A 25,524-nucleotide genomic window follows, 5' to 3' on the forward strand; every position below is an offset into this window, starting at 1 on the left:
TGAATCAGGGATATCTTGATTAGGGTCACAACACTTTCTGTGAGGGCAGGGTTGGTAGAATACCAGGGCTGCATCATTATTGTTAAATCTAATTTTCCTAGTTGTGGAATAGCATCTAGTAGGTCACTGTTGAGCAGTAGCTCTTGATCATAGACCTCAGGAAAGTGCTCAGATGGCCAAATGATCTAGGACGAAGCAGGCACACACATGTTCTTAAGTGGTACATCAGGAGTTGGGTATAGTTCTGTAGCAGTCACTCCCATTTAAAAAAACTCTTCCCAGCGATGACTCCATTATCTTTTCTAACTACAAAAGATGCAAGATGCAGAGACATCATACATAATTATGATGCTCAGAGTATGTTACCAGTAGAAAGTTGCAATAAGACCATTGAGTTAGCAATGGGTGAAGATTCTGATATTGATGAACAAGGCTCATCAATATCACATATAAGCCCAATATCCTTACTGCACCGAGAGCTCATTTGAAGTGTTGAGGCCTCCATAGCAAACAAAATTCTAACAATATGTATTGATAATGAAAATGTAACAAAAATCACCGGAGGCGAGGATTATGCTTATCTTTCTCCACTTGAATGAACAGCAGCCGTTTTAAAACCAAATTCAACAAACTACAATTCTCATGAGACCATGGGAATGTCAACAACAAAAAACAATAGAGTGCAACAGGACGATACTCTCGTTCTCCAACCAATCACGTATTACACATCAGGTTTACAGTCCATCAGCACTGTCCACTCATCCTCTTTCTTCGCTGCTCGCAGCCAAAGATAAGTGGTGTTTCATTTGCTCTTGCTAATATCCCGAGTTTTTTTTTTTCCTTTGTATTTCATCTGCTTTGTGAAATTGGCATTCTGCCCTTACCCGGTATCACTTTGTGGTAATTTTTAATTGGGAATGTTTTCCTTTGATTGTTTATTACAGTTCATGCTGTAATTGACCAGCCGCGGAAGAGTAGCAACGCTCCTTTGCGGCTGCTTTCAGTTGGTGCGGCGGTGCGATCCTTCCACGAATTGACGCCTCTGGCCGTGATGCGCTCTCTGCTTTCAGCGCATTCCGCACATTCCAGAGGATTCGGAGCAGCGCTGGGTTGTTAGCCTTGATCCGTCTGGAGGGCAACGCCCTTTTTTCAAGGCTCTGTACTGCCACATGGGCAGAGAAAGTTTTACACTCCTTTGATTTATGGGTCGGTACCACATTGCTAGGGAGTCAGCATTGGGTGGGATGGAATATTGTCCTGCAGGAACCCCCTCCCAGACGTGTTGCCCCATAAATCTCTTTGCACCTGGGGTGATGTGTCCCTGGAGACTGGCCCTTTAAAACTGAGACGTGCTCATATTAAAGTTTAGGCTGACACCCAGCCCCCTTTATCTAGCACTCTGCCACTCCTCGCTTCAAGCTAAAGGGCAGCTGTGGATTTCTCCCACAGATGGAACCCTTTGAGGATACCCAAGGGGAGGAGGACCCTGTAGGTGGGCTTCCCTGGGACGATGATTTTTACAATCTGGTAGAGGCATCAATCTATAAGGCGGCATCTGAGGCCATGGCCCCCCTAGAGGAACGCCTCTCGCACAAAATAGGTCAGCCCTGTGAACGGATGGCAGGGACTCCCATGGGCCCTGCAGACCCACCACCGCCTGCTGGAACCTCCCAGCACCAGGAATCGAACCCTCCTTCAGCGAAGTTCAAGTTCAAGTTCATGCATTTGTAGAGCGCACTACTCACCCAGAGGGTCTCAAGGCGCTAGAGGGAGGGGTTCATTGTTTATCGAATAGCCAAGTTTTCAGTTCTTTTCTGAAGGAGATGTGATTTTGAGTAAGGCGGAGGTGGGTGGGGAGTGAGTTCCAGGTCTTGGCAGCCAGGAAGGAGAAGGATCTGCCACCCATGGTGGTTTTTCGGATGCGCGGGACTGCGGCGAGGGCTTGAATGGATGATCTTAGTTGGCGGGTGGGATAGTAGAAGGACAGTCGGGAGTTGAGGCATTCTGGTCCTAGATTATAAAGGGCCTTGTGTGCGTGGGTAAGAAGGCGGAAAGTAATTCTTTTGTTGACGGGAAGCCAGTGGAGGTTTTTTAAGTGACCGGTGATGTGCTCTTGGGGCGGGATGTCTAATATGAGTCTCGCTGATGCGTTTTGGATGCGCTGGAGCTTTTTCTGCAATTTTGTTGTAATTCCGGCGTAGAGAGTGTTGCCATAGTCCAGTCGACTCGTGACCAGTGCATGGGTGACAGTCTTTCTTGTTTCGAGGGGGATCCAGCGGAAGATCTTTTTGAGAATGCGAAGGACGTTGAAGCAGGAGGACGATACGGCGTTGACTTGTCTGGACATTGAGAGAGAGGAGTCTAGAATGAAGCCAAGGTTACGTGCATGGTCAGTGGGTGTGGGCGCTGATCCCAAAGCGGAAGGCCACCAAGAGTCGTCCCAAGCTGAGGGGGAGGATCCAAGGATGAGCACCTCAGTTTTGTCTGAGTTGAGTTTTAAGTGGCTCTGTTTCATCCATTCGGCTACTTCTTTCATACCTTCGTGAAGGTTGTCCTTGGCGGTGTTGGGGTCTTTGGTGAGGGAAAGTATCAGCTGGGTGTCGTCGGCGTAGGAGATGATGTTGAGGTTGTGTCGACGTGCGATGGAGGCGAGGGGACTCATGTAGACGTTGAAGAGGGTGGGACTGAGTGAGGAGCCTTGAGGTACGCCGCAGATGACTTCTGTGGGCTCTGAGTAGAAAGGGGGGAGTCGGACTCTCTGTGTTCTCCCGGCTAGGAACGAGATGATCCAGTCCAAGGCTTTTCCTTGTATGCCGATGTTGTTGAGGCGTTGTATGAGGGTGTTGTGACAGACAGTGTCGAAGGCGGCGGAGAGGTCAAGAAGAATGAGGGCCACTGTTTCACCGTTGTCCAGGAGTGCTCGGATGTCGTCGGTCGCCGCAATGAGGGCGGTCTCGGTGCTGTGTTTGGCTCGAAAGCCGTTCTGTGAGGGATCCAGGGAGTTGTTGGATTCAAGGAAGGCTGCGAGTTGGCTGTTGACGGCTTTCTCGATGACTTTGGCCGGGAAAGGGAGGAGGGAGATGGGTCGGTAGTTTTTCAGTTCTGAGGGGTCTGTTGTTGGTTTCTTCAGAAGGGCGCTGAGTTCGGCGTGCTTCCATATCTCCGGAAAGGTGGCTGAGTCGAAGGAGCAGTTGATGACATCGCGGAGTTGGGGAGCGATGATGGAGTCAGCTTTGTTGAAGATGTAGTGGGGGCAGGGGTCAGAAGGTGAGCCAGAGTGGATTGAGTTCATGAGGCGAATGGTATCTTCAATGGTGATTGGGTTCCAGGAATTGAGGTAGTTAGTTGGAGGGGTGGTAACAGAAGGGGGTGGGGTGAGTTGGTCATTGGGAGTGTTCTTGAAGCTGTTGTGGATGTCGGCAATTTTGTTGTAGAAGAAGGAGGATAGTGCATTGCAGAGGTCTTGGGAGTTAGTGATGTCGTTGGATGCTGCGGGAGGGTTGGTGAATTCTTTGACGATATTGAAGAGTTCCTTGCTGTTATGAGAATTGTTGTCGAGACGGTCCTTAAATGCTGATTTCTTGGCGGATCGAATCAGTTGGTGGTGTTTGCGGGTGGCTGTCTTGAGGGAGGTCATGTTGTCTGAGGTAGGTTCTTTTCTCCAATTCTTCTCCAGGGTGCGGCATGTCTTCTTGGATTTTTTGAGGTCATCATTGAACCAGGGAGCCTTTTTGCTGAATGATTTCAACTGGTGTTTTTTCAGGGGTGCTAGTTCGTCCGCACTGTGAGTAATCCATTGCCTGAGGTTTTTGGCCGCTTGGTCTGGGTCCGTTGTTAGGGTGGGAATGTTTTGGCTGAGGGATGCGAGGAGTTGGTCGGTGGTGATTTTGTTCCATTTTCTTCGGGGAATGGGTTGTGGACGGTTGTGGGTCAGGGTTGTTTTGTAGCTGAAGTGAACACAGCTGTGATCCGTCCAGTGGAGAGCTGTAGTGCGATCGAAGGAGATGTGCTTGCTGGAGGTGAAGATAGGGTCGAGCGTGTGTCCGGCTGTGTGAGTGGGGGTGTTAACAAGTTGTTTGAGTCCGAGATTGGACAGGTTGTCCAGGAGGGTGGTGGTGTTGTTGTCGAGAATGTTGTCAAGGTGGTAGTTGAGGTCTCCTAGAAGAATGTAGTTCTCGGAGGCGAGGGCGTGCGGGCTGACGAAGTCAGTGATGTCGTCGCTGAATTGAGATCGGGTGCCTGGGGGCCTGTAGATGAGGGTTCCTCTAAGGGTGGTCCTGGGGTCGGTGTGGATCTGAAAGTGGAGGTGTTCGACGGTTGCAAGATTGTCGTCAGAGCTGGTTGTAATTTTGATGGCGTTTCTATGGACGATGGCGATGCCTCCTCCAGTTTTTTTAATAGTGCGGTCTTTTCGAATGATCTTGTAAGCAGGAGTAGATCTCAACATCTTTGCTAGACTGAAATGGGCATTCCTGGCCAGTAGCGCTCCTGCCCCCGTATCCCCACCCCTGTAGACGAAGACCACTGATGAGGACGCAGGCCTCTCCCGACCCAAGCTCCCTTCTTCTCAGCCCCTAACTAGCCCCCATCCCCCATCCCCCAACTCGGACAACCAGGGGTCGTGCTCGGATATGCTGGACCCAGATGAGATCCTCCCTCCGAGGACTTCCGAATGGGCCCCATCGGAGAAGGTCTCGCAGTACGTGATGGGCCGCATTCGGAAGCATCTGGAGAAGGGTTGGTAACACTCAGCAATTGCTGAGTGTTACCAACCCTCCCTTGAGGGCAAGGTGGGGAAGGCGCCCAATATAGACCACCAGAAGGCCACCTTCTTGCAAAAGTTTATTAAGGATCCCAAAAAAGGGATAGACAGATCCTGGCAGGCTTGCCAGGACAAGCTGCTGGATACCCTTGTCCCACTAACAAAGATCCGGGACATGGCGGAAGAGGCCAAGACCTCAGGTTCTCTGATTTTTTCTCCGCCTAGGCACAGCGTGCGATTGTCTTTTTGGGAAACGTGAACTGCACATTATCTATAGAGAGACGTCGCTCCTTGCTTCTTAAGGTAGACTCCAAGCTGGGAGACTTGGCCCATTCGGAAGAGGACCCTGTCGCACAAGGCAGCCTTTTTGGGGAACCCTTGATCAAGGAGCTGGGGAGGTTTGTGAATATTTTCACCTCCCTCGTCAAAGCACAGGTCTCCATTAAAAAGGTATTTCACTCCCTGGTTTTCTCGGGGCGGTCGAGGTAGGGGCTACTCGGCCGACCGGCCCTGTATCCAGCATAATCCCAGAGAGGACAAGGCTTCCACCAAGGCTAGTACCAAGACCAGGCCAGATTTGGTAACTTCTACCTCACCAGTGGGCCACACGGCAGAGGAGCCAAATGCCGAGGTGCCTCTAACAACACCGGTGAGTGTTTTTCCTTCTTCCCTTGTAAAAGTAGGGGGCCGACTGGGGAATTTTTTCCAGGCTTGGACTTTCCTCACGGTGGGACACCTACAGACAATCCAAGGGTTCCAAATGGAGTTTTATGGGACGCATGTTCAAGCCGATCTCCCGCATCCCATCCGCTTTTCAGCGGCGGTGTCTGTTCTAGTGGATGACGAGGTGCAGTCCCTCTTGGCCAAAGGCTCTATATGCCCAGCCGTTCCACATCCCAGAGGGTTTATCAGAAAACTCTACCTGGAGGACAAGGCGGTGGGGCTCATCATCCAGTCATCAGCCTACTAAAATGCTACACGTGGATTGTCTACCGCCACTTCAAAATGGAAGGGATCCACCTGTTGAAGGATATCCTCCACCCACGGGACTAGACGGTTCGTCTCGACCTCATGCACGCTTATCTCTCAATCCCAATTCGCCCCCGCACCCCCACAGGACAATTCTGCAGTTTTTCTGGCGTGGGCGAGACTTTTTTTTTTAAGCTGTAGGTATAGTTTATTTAAGGCAAGTAACTGTGCTTTATTACACATTGGAGTATATTACCAACTTTCATTTATGTATAAAATTTTCCCTCATCCTCCTCCATCTAATAACTTTCTATTGCAATCATGTATTAGGAGGGATATATGCTTGCTGTGGGTTGTGCAATCATTCAGAATAGGTCCACCCAAAGGAACAACAAAACTCTGGACAAAAGTAAATAGCATATGGCCAAAACAATATTTTTTAGTAGCCCACAATGTTCTTTAGCAGGCTTTTGCTTCGAGTTTATCCTATGCATACAATGGCAATATTAAATTGTTGCAAATTTTTGTTTTAAACTCTGCAGGGGCACCGCGTTAAATGACAGGTAATCCTAATATCCAAGCAAATATGTCAGCAAGATTTAAAGGAAGCTAAATTAATTTTCTGTGATAGAATGTGATGGCAGCTTAAACTGAGCTCTCTCGGTTGCCAAAAATCTGATCATTTAAAAAATAGTTTAAAGCTCAAATTATTACCATTAATAAAGATAAACAATGACCCTGGGTGGCAGTGGCACTTTTTGAGACAATTAAGAATTTACACTCATACATTTTGGAATTTAATTGGGCACAGCATGAAGACTTGCACGCCTAAGCCCGACTTTCCAAACCCTTGTTAAACCTGGAATTATGTATTTTGTCCTTGTAGTTTCATCTGCAATAGAGAGCTGTGTTCCTTGTGGATGAGAACAAAATAATCAAATGTCTTTAATGGAAGTGTTTAACGGCATTAAGTGGTGCCTTAAATCAGAGGTGCTCGACCTAAATGGTCTCTTGACTGTAATTTTTAAAACAGATCCTTAAAGTTGGATACAAATATTATGTCAAGCTATTGCTAACTTATATATCCATGCAATTATTCCCCCATCACGGCAAAGATCGATTTTGCAACCAAACTTTAAACAGGAGTAACTTTTGAACAAAGTAATTATAGAAGTATTGCCTGCTTGAAGCGAACGTCTTTGTAAATATTATTGTGATTAAGTTAATGAACTAAGGGACTTAAAAATCTCACCATTGACAAAACTAACAGATCTGAGTATAATGCGCCACTGACAAAACTAACCGATCTGAGTATAATGCGCCATTGACAAAACTAACTGATCTGAGTATAATGCGCCATTGACAAAACTAACCGATCTGAGTATAATGTGCCAACCATGTAGGTCTAGCACAGAGTGAGACATGCAAGCAGGAGTAGACAGAACATGGTGTAGTTGTAAAGTAGAGTCCCTCATGCAGTTTAATAAGAAGCACATGGGTCAAAGTGGATGCAATCACCCAAACAGCAAATACTATGGGTGAGATGAATACTGCACTGTGCCGAAGCACAATACGATTTCAATGGCTGAAAGAGGCTGGTTGAAGAAAGACAATCATTTAAAGGGGGGAGGACTCAAATCCCACTCTACGCATATAGAAAGTGCTGGGTTTGTGTGTTGTGCTGTCAAACCCCAGAATGTCCAAGGTCATGCTCCTAAACTGGGCAAAATAAACTTTCACACCTCGCCTAAGCTACAAGCTTGTCCAATTTTCTTCTACTCCAACAGCCCTTCAATGGCTTCTGTGGCAGTTAGAAAAAAATAAAGATACCATTTTTTAAGTTAACAAAATAAAACGAGATTGCGTCTTTTGGCAGCTTAAGATCTAACATCAACTGGAGGCGAAATGTCTTCACAGCTGACCATATAGTATCTAACATTTACTTTTTTTTTATTTAACAAAGTTTTATTGAGCATACAGTAGTCATATAGTATGTCGGTATCCACATTTGGTTGCAATACAACAGTAGTATGCTCTGTATCGTTCAACCTAGAAGAAAAAAAAGAAATCGTACAAACATTGCCAAAGATCATGTCACATCGTGTCGTTCGAGTATACACGTATCAAAAAAAAAAAACAATAACAGGATTTTCCAATGTTCTCCCCTGATGGGACACACCCGACCTAGTGTTACACTGCACTACTTATGATCAGAGGACCCTCGCGCATCAAAATGTAGTGCGTTGAGCATCATCAGTCCGATTCCAGTTCAGTCTGAGACAGTAGATATTCTCTCAGAGGAGCCCATATGTCCCTGGGACGCGAGGACCATGGCAATTCTTCAGCGTAGGTCTCCAGCTGATCCCGACAGTATCCCATGTCCTTAAGCCATTTGTGCACTTTTGGACACAGTCTTCTGTCCCATTTGAACAATGTGCGCCTTTTAGCCAATAACAACGCCACTTGTACAAATTTCCCTATAGCCCCCCGCATTTCTGGGCCGTGACCCAGTAGGCACAGTGCTGGAGTGTTAGTCAAGGGCATTCCTGTCATTTCTGTAATAAGAGCTAGTACCTGTTCTCAGTATTGAAAGACTCGCTGGCATTGCCATGCTCTGTGTATAAAACCGGCATCCCCCATTCCGCACCTCTTGCAGTTAGCAGTCGCCCGTAGCCCTATCTTCCACAGCCGTAAAGGAGTATGGTATGTTTGATGCATAAATTTGAGGTGTATTATGCGTAAATTACTGTTGGACGTTAAGCGTCCAGTTATCGAGCAGATCGTCTGCCATTCCTCCTCTGTGATGGGGGGCTAACTTCAGCGTTCCATCTAGCTAGGCATGATGTAGAGCTGTGTGGGGTGTCTTTCTGCACTGCTCTGTATAATTTAGTGACCAGTGACCAGCTTGCGTTTCGTAGGCGTAATAAGGATCAGTTGTAGTGCAGAGAGAGTCTCGGGTTCTTCTGGGAAACTCACCTAGTGATCTTTTATGGTGCGTCGCAGTCTGTAGCATGTGAACTGGAACAATAGCATAGGGTTGTGTATGTAGGCTAGGTCGTCCCCCGTAATGTACGTGCCCTCTGGGAATAGATCACTCATCTGTGTAATGCCCGCTTCCCTGAGCACTTTAACAGCCCCATGATCGCTTGCAACTGATAATGCCGCGTGTCCATCTATTGGCAGAGCGGGCGCATATAATGGGAGCTTCTTCGTTCGCCGGCCTATCGTCTGGCATACTGCCACTGTGGTGTTGATTGTGTTGATCTCCGTTTTGGGGAGGTGCCGGTGGGTGTGTGAGATAATACCGCGTAGAGGGATGGGGTGCGCGTCACCTTCCTCAACCTCTACGTGAGGTAGGAAGTCGTGGGGCTTGTACCAATAGTATACATAGTGTGCCTGACAGCACAAATAATATACATAAAAATCCGGCGCATTAAATCCCCCTCTGTCGTACGTTAGTGTCAAGGTCTTCCAGCTTATCCTCACTTGTTTAGTGCCCCAGACCAGTCTCAACAGCTGAGTCTGTAATGTTTTAAAAAAATGCTGAGTGAGCGGTATCGGTATATTGTAAAATAAGTATAAAAATGTAGGCAGCACTACCATTTTTATGACGGAGAAGTGGTCAGCCAAGGACAGGGGGAGGCACTGCCATCTGTCTATTTGTGCAGCTAGGGCCCGATATGCAGCACCATAATTTTCTGTTATAACCACTTGAGGGTCCCTATGTATCCACACTTTACAGGGTCTGCAGACCATACCAATGGGTATTCAACAGATGGAGGGGTAGTCACTTCCGTCAGAGGGATGATGACCGATTTATACCAGTTAATATGTAGGCCCGAGAATAAGCCAAATTTGACGTATTCGCGCAGTACAGGGGACAGGTGTTTATGTGGTTCCCTTACGTACAGGACCATATCGTCCGCGTAGAGCGAAATTCCCACTGGCCTGTTATTAAAGTTCAGAGCCGTCTCCCTATGTATCTGCCTGATTTTACAAGCCAGCGGCTCTAGCACTATGGCAAATATGAGCGGAGAGAGGGGGCATCCCTGACGGGTGCCTCTACCCACCTCGAATTGTTCAGACGTGTCTCCCCCAACACGGACTCTTGCAGACGACTCAGTATATAATATCTGAATCCATTGGAGGAATATCGAAGGAAAGCCCATTCTGCGCAGTATGTGCATCATGTATCTCCACTCTATAGAGTTGAATGCTTTTGCGGCATCCAATAGAACAGCAACAGCGTGCAGGTCGGGATTCAGGACATGAAGCATGGCAAAGATAGTACGTAGATTTAAAGAGGTAGAGCGGTCAGGAATAAACCCAGCTTGGTCAGGGAACACGAGCAGTGGCATGAGGGGTTGTAGCTTGGTGGCCAGTATCTTAGCTAGGATTTTGGCATCTAGATTAATAAGGGATAGGGGCAGTACGACTCGCAGAGCTTGGGAGGTTTGTCCTTCTTTAAGAGGGTAATGATCATCGCTTGGCGCAGTGAGGGGGGTAGTCTGCCAGTCTCGTGCGCTTCAGCGTACATACCTAATAGGTGGGGCGCCAGAATATCAGCATGGGCCTTGTAGAACTCCGCAGTTAGCCCATCGGGGCCAGGGGCTTTACCATTTGGGAGTGTCTTGATGGCATCTACCACGTCCTCCGTATCTATTGGAAGACTCAGATATTTGCGGTGCACGTCTGACAGCCATGCGCATGCGATGTCTTGTAGGTATTCATCCGTGGCTGTCCCGTCCAATCCACCCGTGGACGTGTATAGCGCGGCATAAAATCGATGGAATTGTTCCACTATGGCAGCGGGTGTATAGTGAGATTCCCCAGTCGCGTCCACAATGTGGTCTATGGGAGGTTGCTGGGCCCTGCTCTGTAGTCGGCCTGCAAGTATTCTGCCCGGTCTTCCCCCCTCCCCGTATCGTCGGGCTACATGGTGTTTGGAGAGGTACTTCACCTCTGTGTCAGCAAGCGCGTTATATTCATCTATGTGCTCGTGTATATCAGCTAGAATGGCCGTCGAAAGTGCGGTCTCATATTGTGTTTCCAGCGCCTGCAATTTCTTCTCTACAGCAGTTAGCTGTCCCCTGATGTCCCTCAATATCCCAGCAAATGTGCTTATGCAAGTACCCCGTATTGTGACCTTAAAGGCCTCCCATAATGTTTCCTCTCTATCCACGGACCCCACATTTAACTCAAAATATTGCACTATGGCCGATTTAATGGTATCAGCGTATACAGGGTCAAGGAGTGCTTCCGCCCTAAATCGCCAGGTGAATGGTTTATGTGGGTTATGCGGGATATGTAGTGTTAGGAGCACCGGGTTATGGTCTGATAGCGTTCTGGGGAGGTTACGCACGTCTGTGACCCAGCTATGCGCCCCATCACATAGTAGCCAATAATCTAGTCGGTACCAGCCCCTAGTCGCGGGAGTGACATGTGTCCCTGCTAATACTCTGGCGTTTCTATGTCTCCATGCGTCTGCCAGTCCAAACTCTAGCATGCCATCTTACACACATTCCTCAACCTTTATCATTCTAGTGCTCTGTATGTTGGATTTATCAGTCCGGGGATCGAGGTATGTATTAAGGTCGCCCCCAAGTATTATTTCCATGTCCGGCCATGCACGCAATGTTCTAAACATGTTTAGGTATGTTGAGGTGTCATCAACTACCGGACCATAAATATTCACTATCGTGACTAGTTCATTGCCCAATTTCCCCATCACCATCGCCCAGCGGCCCTCGGAATCTATGTTAGTTTGGAGCGCTGTAAAGGCCACCCCCTTTTTCACCAGCGTAAGGACTCCTCTAGCATACGTGGAATATGACGACTCTAGACGGTATGATGCCCAGCGTTTGGCAATTCTGTCCTCAGATGCCCTGGTTAAGTGCGTTTTCTGCAGTAGCGCGATGTGTGCCTGATGTCTGTTGAGCTGCGCCAACACTTGCCTAATTTTTTGCGGTGTGTTTAAGCCCCAGACATTCCAAGTTATGCAGTTATAGGTAGTCCCAGTCATGTGTAGTGCCCTTGAGTTGTGTATCGTCGTTTGGTTTCGCAACATGGTGGTGTTCCCGAAGGTGAGTATAGTACAGTGTAGTTGTCTGAACTGTGAGCGACTTTGGCATTTGAGCAACAGAAACTTGTCCCCCCTCCCACTTCAGCATACCCAACTTGCTAAAGACATACCCCTCATTTAACTCCCACAAAAGTCCCAACAGTAAGAAATGCAATTCCTATTGGGGATCACCCATCGGGGGTCGTGGCGGTTACTACCTCTCCTAGATGTACAGAGGGAGGGGTGCCACCGATTGTACAATATTTCCTGCCAACCCACGTATCCATGTGGCATGCATATGAGACATTTACATCCCCGCGCAGAACTTCCTTGCGTGCTGCCTGCACACTCGCCGTAAAATCTGGGTAAAAGGATAGTGCATTGCCTTGGTAGGTGATCGATCCCTTGAGTCTGGTTATTCGGAGAACTGTGTCCCTATCTCTAAAGTTCAATAGGCGAGCAATGATTGGTCTCGGAGGTGTTCCTGGCGGCGGGCGCGCTGCAAGTGATCGGTGCGCCCTTTCTAATGCAAACAGAGGAGAGAGCTCTTCCTTTCCACAAATTTCCAGTAGCATCCCTTCGATGTATTCCTCCAGACTTCCTACATTTGTCGATTCTGGCAGGCCAAAAATGCGTACGTTATTTCGGCACGAGCGCGCTTCAATGTCCTCGTTCTTGATCTGTATGACTGCCAGCAATTTGGTGGTGTCTGTTGTCTTCTCTGCCACCTGCTGAAGTCCATCCTCCGCATCAGAGATTCTTTGTTCAGCCTCTCCGATTCGCGTTGCTTGCTTGTCGAGTTTAGTGGAAAATTGATCCATCCTTCCGTTTAGTGCCTTGATCTTGCCATCTATGGCCAGCAGACTCGCCTGGATGGCTGCGAGCGACTTCTCAAGCGCCGTAGGGGGGCGCTGACGCATCCTGTTCGGAATCTGTGGCCGCGGTGGTACCAGGCTTGGATCCTTTACGCAGCTCGAACGTCAGCCGGGGCTGGTTCTTCTCAGGCTTGCCCATGGTCGCAAAGAATGAGTATCTGCCGCAGTGTGCGTTCCCCTGCGTTGTTTCCGCGACAATTCCCTGATCGCACGTGGGTTCCCGGTGCTTTGCCCGGTGTAGCAAGAGTAAGGCGCGTCTGCGCTAGTGGAATGGCGTGTAGGCCGTTAAGAGGGCAGTGCGGCGTTGCTGCGGAGGGTGAGTGTACCTCGTAGTGCCTTTGAGCAGTCGGGGCCCATCAGGCCTGCACAATGAATAGCGGAGCAAGTTCAGCACCCGGGTCTCAGTCCATGTCTCAGCGGCCCACGCACAGTGTCCCGGAAGCAAGATTGTGTAGGTGCTTCTGTGAACCGCTGGAGTGGCGCATGCAATTGCTGCCTTTCGGGTGGGCAGGGTTGAGATTCGTGGCAACGTGGCGACGGGCGAGGTCCCTGATAAGCACACTACCTCTCTGCACGGCCTCAACGCGCTCCACACCCCAGCCGTCCTTCCCGGCGTGTGTCGGGTCTCTCCCCGGGCGGCCCACCAGGTTTCACAGCTGTCCCGGCCTCCTCAGCGCGATATGTCCGGCAGGCTTCCTTCGGCTTACAGGTGGGGTGGAATGGCACCTGACTTCCCGGGTGCCGAAAATGTGTCCAGCAACTGGGGGTATATGGCAGTTCTACTTAAGGTCTCCAGGTGTTCCCCCAGCGGCCCGCTCCGTGTAGTATGCTGGACCTATCACACTCAGCTGGTCTGGGCGGCGAGAGGCAGGCCCCGCAGACGGTGCTCCAGGACGCCGGAGGCCCACGCTGGTAGTCTACCGCAGGCCTGTGGTGAAGCTCCCACCTGCGGCGCCCATCATCCCCAGCCTGTGTCCGCGGGGTCAGTGCATAAGCCCGCAGTTAACAGTGTCTGTAGCTGTGCTGTAGAGGCGGGGGGACATAGGTCTGAGCAGTCGGGCAGCCACACTTTATTTGCCTGCGGCCTTCTTCCCGCCCTAGGCGCCGGGCGCTGCCGTAGTTCCCTCTTCCCGGCACCCGCAGTCAGCAAGCGCAGCCTCCGCCTCACCGTCAGTGTCTGTCGCGGCATCGTAGCCCAGCAGGGGGGGGGGGAACTGTCAGCCGCGGGCCTCCGGGGGTGTGGGAGATCGCCTAGTCCGCTGTCCCGCAGGGTTTATCTCGCGGCTTAGCAGGGCGGCCGTTGGTGACGGGCCGCCATTACAGGGTGCGATACGGCGGCAGAGCAGTCCTCAGCGGGCTGATTTTTAGCCTCTCGCAGACTCCAGCAGGTATCAGCAGGCAGCTCTCGGGCTCAGGAGCTCAGTTCTGCTTTCTTATCACGGATTGCACCGAGCTGGCGCAGGATTTCTGAAGGATAATGATCGGTGGCTCGCAGAGCTGCACTACTGTGCGGCCATTTTGCAGAGCCTCAAGCCACGCCCCCGGCGTGGGCGAGACTTAAGAGTTTGCCACGCTTCCCTTTAGCCTCTCATCCGCGCCCTGGTGCTTCACGAAGGTCCTCAAGCCAGTCGTGGAACACATGAGGTCGCATGGGATGAGACTCGTAGTCTACCTCGACAACCCCTTTAGAATGGGGCAGTGCCCCAACAAGTTAGCTATACAGCTTCAGGGAGCGGTTGACTTCCTGCAGAACTTGGGCTTTGTAATCAGCGACTCCAAATCCCTTCTAGTTCCCTTCCAGAAGGTGATTTTTCTAGGTTTCTTGATCAACTCCATCGAAGCCTCACTCAGGCTTCCCTCCCGAAAGGTATAGAAGATCCGGCACTAACTGCGGCGGGCTCGGCCAAACCTCGGATCTCTCTGATGCAGGTAGCTAGCCTGGAAGGCCTCCTCTTCTATGTAGGGGTGGGCAGAGAACTCCGCTACACTACCAGCCACCCCGCCCCCTGGCCTGTTCCCTGCTTCACAACGGAGCCAGGCTGGGGAGTGCCCGGACCTTCGGATAGCTTGCAGGACTGGGGATCTCCCACACCCTGGGCCCTGCCTGACGGAGCTCGAGCCCCGGGACTGGTCCCAGCTTCCGAACCCTAGCATGGCTGGGGATAGCCTCCCGGGCCCCGGTGGACACCCCTGTCCCCAGCATCCGTACCCTCGACTGGCTTGCAGGACGGGGGGCTCCTGCACCCCAGGGTCCGCTAGACGGAGCTCAAGCCCCGGGCCCGGTCCCAGCTTCTAGCCAGGCCAGGGAGAGCCTCCCCAGGCCCCGGTGGACCCCCCGTCCCCAGCGCCCGGACCCTCAGCTGGAACCAATGAGGGATAAGCCCAGGCCACGTACTCTCTCCCTGCCGGCCTGCCAGGGAGCCCATTTTCCTCGACTATTGAGCCCCCATGTAATGGGGGATGACAGAACACATCTGGTGACCTGGCCCGCAGGGCCTTCTGGTCACTCGGCCCGCAGCAGTCACCATTGCAGTCCGACGACGTTGAGGGTGTTCAGGTGCTCTGAGACGGCTGCTCTGGAGGCACCTTCCCCGGGGCAGCAGCCCCACCGCCGACGGTCCCTCCTGAGGTAACCGAGAGGGACCGCACGAGTTTTCAAACCCCTTGGCCCGGCCACACAGGACCAGGTCAAACGGGGTACCTGGCAATGAGGGAGGGTCGCCCCACCTGCACATCAGCTGTGTGTCGCCAAGCAGCCCCGAATAGTGCCGACCGGTTGGTGGGAAGCCCACCCTACCCTTGCCCAGGTTGGAGGCGCCGGAAGAGGAGAGCCAGACAGCTCCCCATCCCATGCCTCCCACCGCGTGCAGCCGGGGGTCCCCTCGCAGGTCATTGGCTCCTTCTCTTCCAGGCTGCCCTGACGTGCACGAACGGCCGCTACTCGGTCGCCCGAAGCCTGGACAGGCCGGGCCTCAGGCACGGGAGGGCCCAGGACACCAGGGCCTTTTTAGAGTGGGGGGATGATCCCAGCCCGGGGAGGCACTGCCATTCGGTTTCCCCCGACTGCAGGGTTCGTGCCGGGTGAGCATGGATTCTGTCTCGGGAGGGCCCACTGCTGAGCCCCTCCCTGGAAAAAGGGTCAGGGGCTGGTGGCCGCCCACCGTCCGTCGGGTCCTCACCCAAGAACCCCATGCGGCCACGGACCGCTCCGCCGGCCAGGCAGTGTGAGGGCTGGGCCTAGGGTGGGCTTGCAGGAGGTGGCCGAGGGCTGCGGGCTCACGCCGTCTGACGCTCGGCCTGCTCCGCCATTAATAATCCTTGCGCAGGTTCACCTACGGAAACCTTGTTATGACTTGTAATTCCTCTAGATAGTCAAGTTTGATCAGCTTCTCGGTGCTCCACCAGGGCCGTTGCCGACCGCAGCCAGACCGATCCGAGGACCTCACTAAACCATCCAATCGGCAGTAGCGACGGAAGGTGTGTTCAAAGGGCACGGACTTAATCAACACGAGCCTATGACCAGCACTTACTGGGAATTCCTCATTCATGGGAAATAATTACAATCCCTATGACGAACGGGGTTCAGCGGGTAACCCTCACCTGTCGGCGAAGGGTAGACACACGTTGCTCCATTCAGTCCATCACAGACCTGTTATTGCCCGATCTTGTGTGTCTGAACGCCACTTGTCCCTCTAAGAAGTTGGACGTCGACTGCTGGGGGTCACGTGACTAGTTAGCATGGAGGAGTCTCGTTCATTATCAGAATTAACCAGACAAATAGCTCCACCAACCAAGAACGGCCATGCACCACTACCCACAGAATCGAGAAAGAGCTATCAATCTGTCAATCCTTTCCGTGTCCGGGCCCGGTGAAGTTTCCCGTGTTGAGTCAAATTAAGCCGCAGGCTCCACTCCTGGTGGTGCCCTTCTGTCAATTCCTTTAATTTCAGCTTTGCAACCATACTTCCCCAGGAACCCAAAGACTTTGGTTTCCCGGAAGTAGCACGGCGGGTCATGGGAATAACACCGCCAGATCGCTAGTCAGCATCGTTTATGGTCATAACTAAGACGGTATCTGATCGTCTTCGAACCTCTGACTTTCGTTCTTGATTAATGAAAACATTCTTGCCAAATGCTTTTGCTTTGGGTCATCTTGCGCCAGTCCAAGAATTTCACCTCTAGCGGCACAATACGAATGCCCCCGGCCATCCCTTTTAATCACGGCCATTGTTCCGAAAATCAACAAAATAGAACCGGAGTCCTATTCTATTATTCCTTGCTGAAGTAGTCAGGCGACCGGCCTGCTTTGAACACTCAAATTTTTTCAAAGTAAACGCTCCGGACCCCCAGGACAGTCAGTCACAAGGGACCCCCTTTCCAGGGTGAAACATCACTTACAACGTAACTTTTACCACGCAATGCTTTTACATCGCAGCTTTTACAACGCAAACCATTACAACGCATTGCGCTGGGGGGCGCTCTAGGATAGGGAATAGGTTAGTTTACTATCTAATAACCTTCCCTAGTGTCCACGGGGACTGGAGTTGGAATAGTAAATTAAACTATTCACTATCCAGCACCCCAAAGCGCTATGCGTTGTAATGGTATGCGTTGTAAAAACCGCGATGTAAAAGCATGCGTGGTAAAAGCATGCGTTGTAATGTCGTACATCCGTTCCAGGAACACGTAGCCTCTTCTGCCTACAGAACGTGGGCTCCTGTTTCACAGATTTTTTTCCATAACTCTGTGGAAATCAGTGTAGTGGCATATGCCAACTCTGCCCACCCCTACTTCTATTCAGGTCATCTCCCCAGTGCCCCCCACTACCGCGCTCTTCAGCGCCTGAAGGCGGCACACCTACGCACGGGGCTCTCGTACTCCCAACAGGTGACACTCTCCATGGAAGTCAGAGAGGAGATCAGCTGGTGGCTGGCCAACATGGAGTCATTGGAATGGCTCTGCGATTTTTGGTTCCGTCCTGAACTTAGTCATAGAGAGGCCAGCAGGTTGGGCTGGGGTACCAGCTGCGGTGATTTTGCTACAAGAGAGTTGTGGTCTACTCACAAACAACGTTTATAAATCAACTGCATAGAACTCCTTGCTCCTTCGCGATCCGGTGTTGGACCAAGGACACGATTCAATCTTGCGTTCTCGTCAAAATGGACACCGTGTCTGCCTTTCATTACATCAACCAGGAATTCCGCACTCTGGGACGTGAACTAGGTGCTGAACTTTTTTTTGTCTCCTGACAACCAAATAGATTCCTATCCGGGAAGAAGCTTTCAGTGGAGCTAGCCATGCTCCTCTGCCTGATCTCATGCAGACGCATTTCAGATGTCCGAGCTCTGGACAGCACCAATCTGATTTTTACTCCTTCGGGGGTGAGCTTCACAGTCCGAAGACGGGCCAAATGTGGCACGAGGGTTATCTCTTACTCCGCTTTCCCATAAACCCCAAAGTTGTGTGTGGTCTCTTGTCTTGGAGCCTATGAGGAGATGTCTGAGGAGTTTTGCCCCATTGGGGAGAGGCAGCTCCTCTTTGACCTATGCAAACCTCACAGAGCAGTATCCTCCCCCACAATCGCCCGCTGGGTGAGGTGGGTGATGTAAGAGGCAGGCATATTCGTAACTCTGCAGACTGTTACTTGGACACGACGTTCGAATGGTTTTACTTCAAACCAGTTTTACTCATGGCCCTCTTGGTAAGTAGGCTTAAATCTATTTTAATCCTAGCCTCTAGTCCCGACATAGAATTAAATATTTCCTAGCTATCGTAACGGAAAGTTTAAATTCTATTAAAGGATGCTGAGGCAAGGATTATCCCATCCAGAATTTCACGGCCCGCGTGGTTGGAGCCCTCCCTAAACTTAGTAATTAACATGATTTGAGTTTCTTGTTTGCTTATTTGCATTGTTGAGTGTGTTGCTTCTCTAGGCGTTTTGTGATCTTTGCCTTTCTGTTGCAGGCTTTTAAACTTTAGCCTTGAAAGGGATCTAATTTGTCCTTATGTTTTAGGGATGGATGCGAATAATGGACGGCTGTGGCTGGTTTCGCGTGACGAAAGAGGATGAGTAGACAGTGCTAATGGACTATAAACCTGATTGGAAATACCGGATTGTTTGGAGAAAGAGCCTATCGTCCTGGCAGACACTATTGTTTTTTGTTGTGGACATTCCCACGGTCTCATGGGAATTGTAGTTTGAAGTTGGTTTTAAAATGGCTGCTGTTCATTAAAGTGGAGAAAGATGAGCATAATCCTCACCTCCATGTCCTTATGTCCTTAACTGAATTAAAACTTTCCGTTACGACAACTAGGAAATTCTTCATTACTACACTGCAACTGGGCATAAGTTGTCTGACTAGAGGTCAGTGATGGAAGGACCCACCACATCATCCTTTTCTAGCCATTTCGGAGTAGACATATCAGATATACTGTAGGTTACATTATCATTGTTTTGTCGAAGGCTGCCTTCCGACCCGTGTGTGATACCTGCGGATTTGAGGTGAAAGAGGAATACTTACATTTATTATCAGATTACCCAAAAGTGAAACCATTCCGGTTTGGAGCTGCTGTAAATTACTAGAATAACCAGTTCTTGCAATAGTAGACGTATATGGATCCTGTGTAAATGTTGATGAGGGAGTGTCATGTGGCCATGATAATCTCTGAAAGGATCCTCACCCATCTTGTTGTAACAATGTTTGCCATATCTAGGTGCTGGCCCATTTAGAGAGTGAGCATAGGAAGCCTGTACATTGTTAGAGGATGGGAAGTAATCTCTGCCGTGGAGGTTTTAGTGTCCTCAAAATCTACCAGTATTTTTTGTGCACTAACAAAGAATGGTAAAATTTGCAAATGTATCTGGATCAATATTGTCTAGTAATAGTGTGAAGTTGAATTGCTACTTTTTAATAGAGTATTTGTTTTATCACTAATTAAAAAAATTGTGATGGTGTAATTTGCTCAATTTAACTGTACTCAAAAGGCCATGTTCATTAATTGTTAATATTATTCTCGCAAAAAAAGTCTCAGTAAGAATAATGAACCTTCATGTTTCAGCATATTCCTGGTAATAAAATCCAAGCATCCTAGTCGATCGAAAGTATTTGAATACCATTGGGGTGTAAAAAGGGCACAAAGGAAAAAGAGTATATTAACATATTAATCAGTAAATGCTTTTCATCCTAAATATTTCTACTAAAGGGTGTTCCTTTTTCTTGGTCAGGAAGTGCAGCGGAAGAACCTTTGATTATACTGCAGCTAGAAGACGTACAGCCAGACAGTGTTCCACGGTGTGGCGAGGCACGAGGGGAAGGCAGAAACACCACTACCGAATTTGTGATTATGGGGCATGAACATTTAAGAGGGGTTGATGAAGGGAGCAAAGTCTTACAGGAGTCTCCTGAGAACCCGATGGTGGAAGAAGAGGAAGAATTACCTGAATCTGATGATGAGGAGAAGATGGAGCGTACATCACCAGCTGGGATAATCGTCACGTCAGCAGGATTGGGAATTAAATATGTTTCAGGTAAATCCATTTCGAACACCTTTAGAGACTCCTGGTACATACATTACACATATATAGTATAAAAGACAGAATAATGGAAAAAACAAAAGAAAAATATGGGTTGTTATGACCTTTAGAAACTCAAACAGGTCAGTTAGCCCAATAGGGAGGGTGTTGAGTAGCAAACGTCTAATTACTAGAGTATTGCACACTTTATTTTGGAGTGGGTGGAGGGTGGGGAGTGGGGGCAGGAAAGCCTGTTTCCGTCGCTGTATTGCAGGTGTCTAGAGGGCTCGTCTTAAAACATGCCCACATTTATTGCTCAGGCATAGTATTTTACAGCTACAGCTTGATTAAATGGCAAACGCTGCAGAGACCTCATCAGATGGGTAAAGGACCCTATTGGATAAGCCGGAGACCAGACCACTGCTGCAGCCTGCACAGCTTGATGTTCTTGCAGCTGATATGCAGAGATACCACAAACCTTTGTTGGCAATTACCCCACACACACACCCACTTTATGATGGACTGCTTGCTGGGATAATGGAAGAATGTACTTAAGATCCCTGTACCTAAAACCAATTTTCTAATGTTCTGGACATTAAGACTTAAGTCTATAAAGGAGTCTTGGGTTTCTTACCTTGTTTTTTTGTGTTGCATAACTAGAGCTATAACCAAATTGAATTAGAAGGGTGGGTGGCACTTTGGAATGTATTTAAAATGCACAGTGCCTAAAAGCAGTATCTCTATTTTCATGGCATTGATCTTTGAACCTCTGATTTCAAGCTAGTATCGTACTAATTCCAATTTTGGTAGTACCGTAGAAAAATACTCTTGGATCCATTTACTTGTGAATACATTAGTGTATTGTCCTCATGATCGATATCTAATTCTAGACTGCTTTAGGATGTTCATTAGCAGTTGCAGGGCGGTGCTCCTGATCTCAAAAAAATTACAATACGGGACCTATGCAGGTGAAGCCAAACTTGTTTAGTCAAGATGGATGAGCAGCTGGCCTTTTTAGCTCGAGCCTAGAGGCAGCACACTAGCGCTGCTCTGGGAGACTTGTTGCAGCGGAGTATGAAATAGAAGCCCCGCCCACTCCACTCATTTTTCTCATTGGCTAGTGCCATTACCCTTCGTAAATGCTGGCTTCTGATTCGTAAAGAGGCTTGTTAGTCCCTCCTTAGTACCCCCTTGTCTTCATTTGTAACCTCCCATGGCACCTGGCCCCTTTACTTTGGTTGGTACATGCTACGCTTAGTTAAGCCTGTGAGCGCTACTTTCATAAACGAGTTTCTCTTACTGCAAGCAGCACATGGGCGCCTTCTTTCAATGCCAACACTGGCGCCCGCTTTCACTTTAACCTGGGCGCCCGGTATTCTCTCAGTCTCCCACCCACCCCGTTGCTACTTAACCTTGCTCTGTCGCCCTCATGTCTGTTTCTCCCCTCTACCCCCAACAACCAGTCCTAAAGCCTCGCCTCCACCACCAGAGCTTCTGTTCTCTTTGCGTCAACACTGTGCACAATGTTTTTGAGGGGAAAAATAGACATAAGAGCTCCGCGGACCACCCTCAACGCCGTCATATGAGTGTCACAAGTTTTCTCATTTTCTAATCCGTTTCCTTAACTAACCAAATACTTCATGCTTCCTTCCCATCTCATTGTTGAAATTTCCATAACAGGTATCTGAAGAGGAATTTTTTGGGGAAAAAACATTCCCTCCAGTCTATTCTTGTTTAGGTATCACCAACAGCAACACTCTCTGATTTAATAAATCACTTTGAGGGGAGATTTCGACTGGGAATGAAAGTGGTTTTTTTAACAGCGGTATAAAACTAACTGCCTCTCAACCTTGTTTTAACATTGAGTAATGGCTGCAGTCTTTCAGGATAGTAAGCAGTTTGTAGGCATAAATAGAGGGCTTTGTGGCCATCCAGTGGTGAATTGTGAGATTGCAGTTGGATTATTTGAAATTTGGCGTTGTTACCCTTCGCAGGAAGGACCCCAAATAAAGGCAGAAATAGCATAGTGTTTAAGAATCCTCAGTCCATATTTGCATCTTACATTTTCTTATCGCTGCTCATTTTCTTCAGGTCAGAATAAACGGATGCTATCCTTTCTGAGCACCCAAAGCCGCGCATCTATACTGAGTACCTCTGCTGCCACTCTGTATCCGCTAATGCACTGCATTTGCCGTTTGTTGTTTTTGAATTTAAATAACAATGCTAACAAAGGCTGAACACCTAAACGACAGAGCATTCAGACTGAGCACCAAGATTAATCTTCAGTTTAACGAATAATGTTCAGGTCTTGGTTGAGCTGCACGGGCTTCCGCTTCTCCCTGTTGCGATGTGCACCGAGTTGAAAGTGCCGTGTTTAACTCCCAAGGATTTTTGGAAGAAAACTCTTTGCAGCTATATGATATCTCATCTAGATAACAAACAGCATGCATATCATGACTGGGTATCATTTCATCTGTGAAAAGTTCATTAGAAACCATTATGCACACCTATGAAATTCTGTGCAAAAGAAGCAGTTTCAAATGGCTCTCAAGATCGACCTGTAATTTACTGTGATAAAGTGGTAAATTGCACATTTTAAAAAGAACAAGCGCTTTGAAGGACCACATGCTTTGAAAGTGTGCCGGAAGGATAGTGCGATAACAGACAAGGAGCAATCCAAGAGTAACTGCTGTAGCCCACTATGGTGAGAGCTTCCACAAAAGAGAGGAGGGGCTTAACCCTTAGTAATATCAGAAATGTAATCTACACCTGAACCTGCTGATGTTCATGGCCCCACTCCACGATATGGAGAAGTGATGCCGAAGAAAGACGAGGAAAGAGGGGGCCTGAGGAAGCGAGTGCTGTGGACTGAAATGTAGTCGTAGATGCATAAAAGTTGGGCAACGATACCACTGAAGCAAGGCCTGAAAATCAGCTAGAATGTGATAACACACTCCTCTCTCTCTTCTTATAGGGGCGCGTTTAGCAATATGAATGGGCAGTATGCACTAGGCACCACAGCCTACCTCTTTTTACTGTAACGCTACCAAAATAGCCAAATCAGAACACCAACTCAGGGAATACCTGAAAATGACAAATGACAACAGGAAAGCTGGTATGTTAGAAGCCAGCTTAAGTTTCCAACCTAAGCCAGTGATGATTGCTGTCACAAAACGAGGTGCTTCACTGCATCAAATTCTTGCTGGGTTGGATCTGTGGTGACGCAAAATCATTTTCAAGGCATTGTCTCTATCAGGAGGGATAATTATTACAGTAGGAAACAAAACATCTCTTATGGGAATGGAGACAAGACATCTGATTCAGAAACATCTTATTTATCGATATATTTGATAGGTTTTATATAGCGCAGACAATTGTCCCAGAAGAGATGTCAGAGCATTTTCTTTTCAAATGCATAAAAAGGAAGGGAAAGGCAGGCCTTGCTTGGTATGTGATAGACATACCTCAATAAATGAGAGGAAAACTAAAAGGTAAATCAGCAAGCACTATGTACTCTCATTTGCAGAGGAGCGGACATCTAAAGGTTTTGGTCAGTGCTTATGGCATGTCCATTTGAAATGTAAGTATTTTTGTTTTGATATGCCTTTGCTAACCATTTAAACAAGCATTTGCAATGCAATAGGTCTCGCACTTATGAAAGTTTGTGCTATTGGTATTGTAAATCACAATTTTTTTTATTTATATTTTGGTTTTTAAAACATAAACAAAAGGCATTGTCATATACATTGCTAATAGCTTAAACTCTCGCAAATGCGAGACCTATTGCATTGCAAATGCTTGTTAAATTACTGAGTATGATCAGACCTTAATGACAACAGCAGAAGGACAGAATTGTTAAAGCTTCAATCTAATTTTCAGATTGTATTTTCTACAGACTTGGCAAGGTCTTGGAGTGTGTGATTATGCATGTCGTCAACAAAAATTGTGGAGTTTTTTTTTCTTTAACATATATTTTTATAGCAGTTTTAGATTGCACCGTGTCTTTTCGGACCTTTCAGAGAACTCGGGGCTTTGTCAGACCTGTGAGTGTTGGGGATGTTTGGAATGTGTGTACAGGTGAGACTCGGTCATACATTTTCTGACGTTGTTACAGATTAGTTCACATCTGTCGCTTGCGTTCAAGTTGTTCTACAGCCTGTGCTTTTGAGCTTCAAGTGATCTACTTCCGTGGTTTGGCTGCCTAACGATTTGTTGGGTGATAATTTTGTCAGTTGCATAGAGAAATGTACTTTTTGTTGCACTGGTAAGATGGCAATTTGAGCAACAACGGTGGCTTGTTTGTACAGTAAGCTTTGTATGTTTTGCAGTGAATCTGGACGTAAATACTTACATCTAACTGGATCCAGTGTTGCGCTTTAAGTACTGGATTAATGTACAGGGACTTACACGATCCATTTTCCACGGTTTAGTTCCAGTTCTTTTTTCACACTGCTTATGATCAGAGTTGCTCTGCATTCTGTCCATCAATTGTTCTTTTTGCATATGATAGTGCTAGGTCCCTCAGCGATGAAGCAATTAGCCCGAAATCAGTGTTACAATAATCTCTGTAAAGTATGCAGGCGTATACCAGTGTGTGATGCTGCTTAGGGAGAAAAGGCAATATGTTCCCTAACAATCCGAGGTAGAAACAATTTGTTTCGATCTCCTTGGATAGATCGGAGTTTAAAATGATTTTTCTGGATTCGGCTTGGATTAGAGGGGTGGAGGGCCCCCAAAAGATGTTGGCCAAAATAAGTCCTGCCAGTAAAATTTCAGTTTTATTGGTGTTCAACTGGAGGAAGTGTCAGGTAATCAGATGAACATCCGAAATACAGTTCAAGTTACCAGCAGTATTGGTTGTTAACAGGTCAAGTAGAACAATGAAGTGAGTGTCATCAGCGTAGGTGGTGATAGAGCAGCCAAATGATCTTATAAGCTTTATTAGAGGCAATATATAGATGTTGAGCAACTTAGGCAATTAGAACAGTACCTTTGATTACATATTCTGTCTTGTAAAGCAGGAATCTAGATTGTTGGATTAGCCCAATTAAGATCACACCAACACGCTGGTGATTTCCAGAGTAGGTTTTTTAAGGAGTAGGAGCACTCTCCTCAACATTCGGTATTCTTGATGGCCACATTGATTTTAATACTTCTGGAGACATCCACATCAAAGATTACCCCCTCTTCTCCTTCAATCTATAAGTTAATGTTGTGTATGATGCACCCCCAATACTACTGCCCCCCCTCTGCTCCCACCCCCCACTACGCTGACCAATCAGGTCAGCTGCCCAGGTGTTTTCTAGTAATGGGGATGAGGATTTGCATGTACTTCAATGCCTCA

The 25,524-nt window shown here is 48.2% G+C and overlaps 1 protein-coding gene and 1 pseudogene across 5 annotated transcripts in view; one reads left to right on the forward strand and one right to left on the reverse strand.

Annotated features, from left to right (window-relative positions):
* Positions 1–25,524, forward strand: part of LOC144770629 (zinc finger protein 197-like) — a 238,258-nt gene that overhangs the window by 195,028 nt on the left and 17,706 nt on the right. For all 5 annotated transcript variants that reach the window (XR_013598960.1, XR_013598962.1, XR_013598961.1 and 2 more), the window contains exon 3: positions 19,893–20,195. Coding sequence is in view for 2 of the 5 variants with exons in the window: in XM_078655317.1 (XP_078511443.1) it covers positions 19,893–20,195 (303 nt within the window). In the remaining 3 variants the exon portion in view is untranslated. The remainder of the gene's footprint in view (positions 1–19,892; positions 20,196–25,524) is intronic.
* On the reverse strand, positions 15,977–17,159 carry LOC144771362 (18S ribosomal RNA; annotated as a pseudogene).

Source organism: Lissotriton helveticus, chromosome 7, assembly GCF_964261635.1.
Source record: "Lissotriton helveticus chromosome 7, aLisHel1.1, whole genome shotgun sequence".
Taxonomy (NCBI): Eukaryota; Metazoa; Chordata; class Amphibia; order Caudata; family Salamandridae; genus Lissotriton; species Lissotriton helveticus.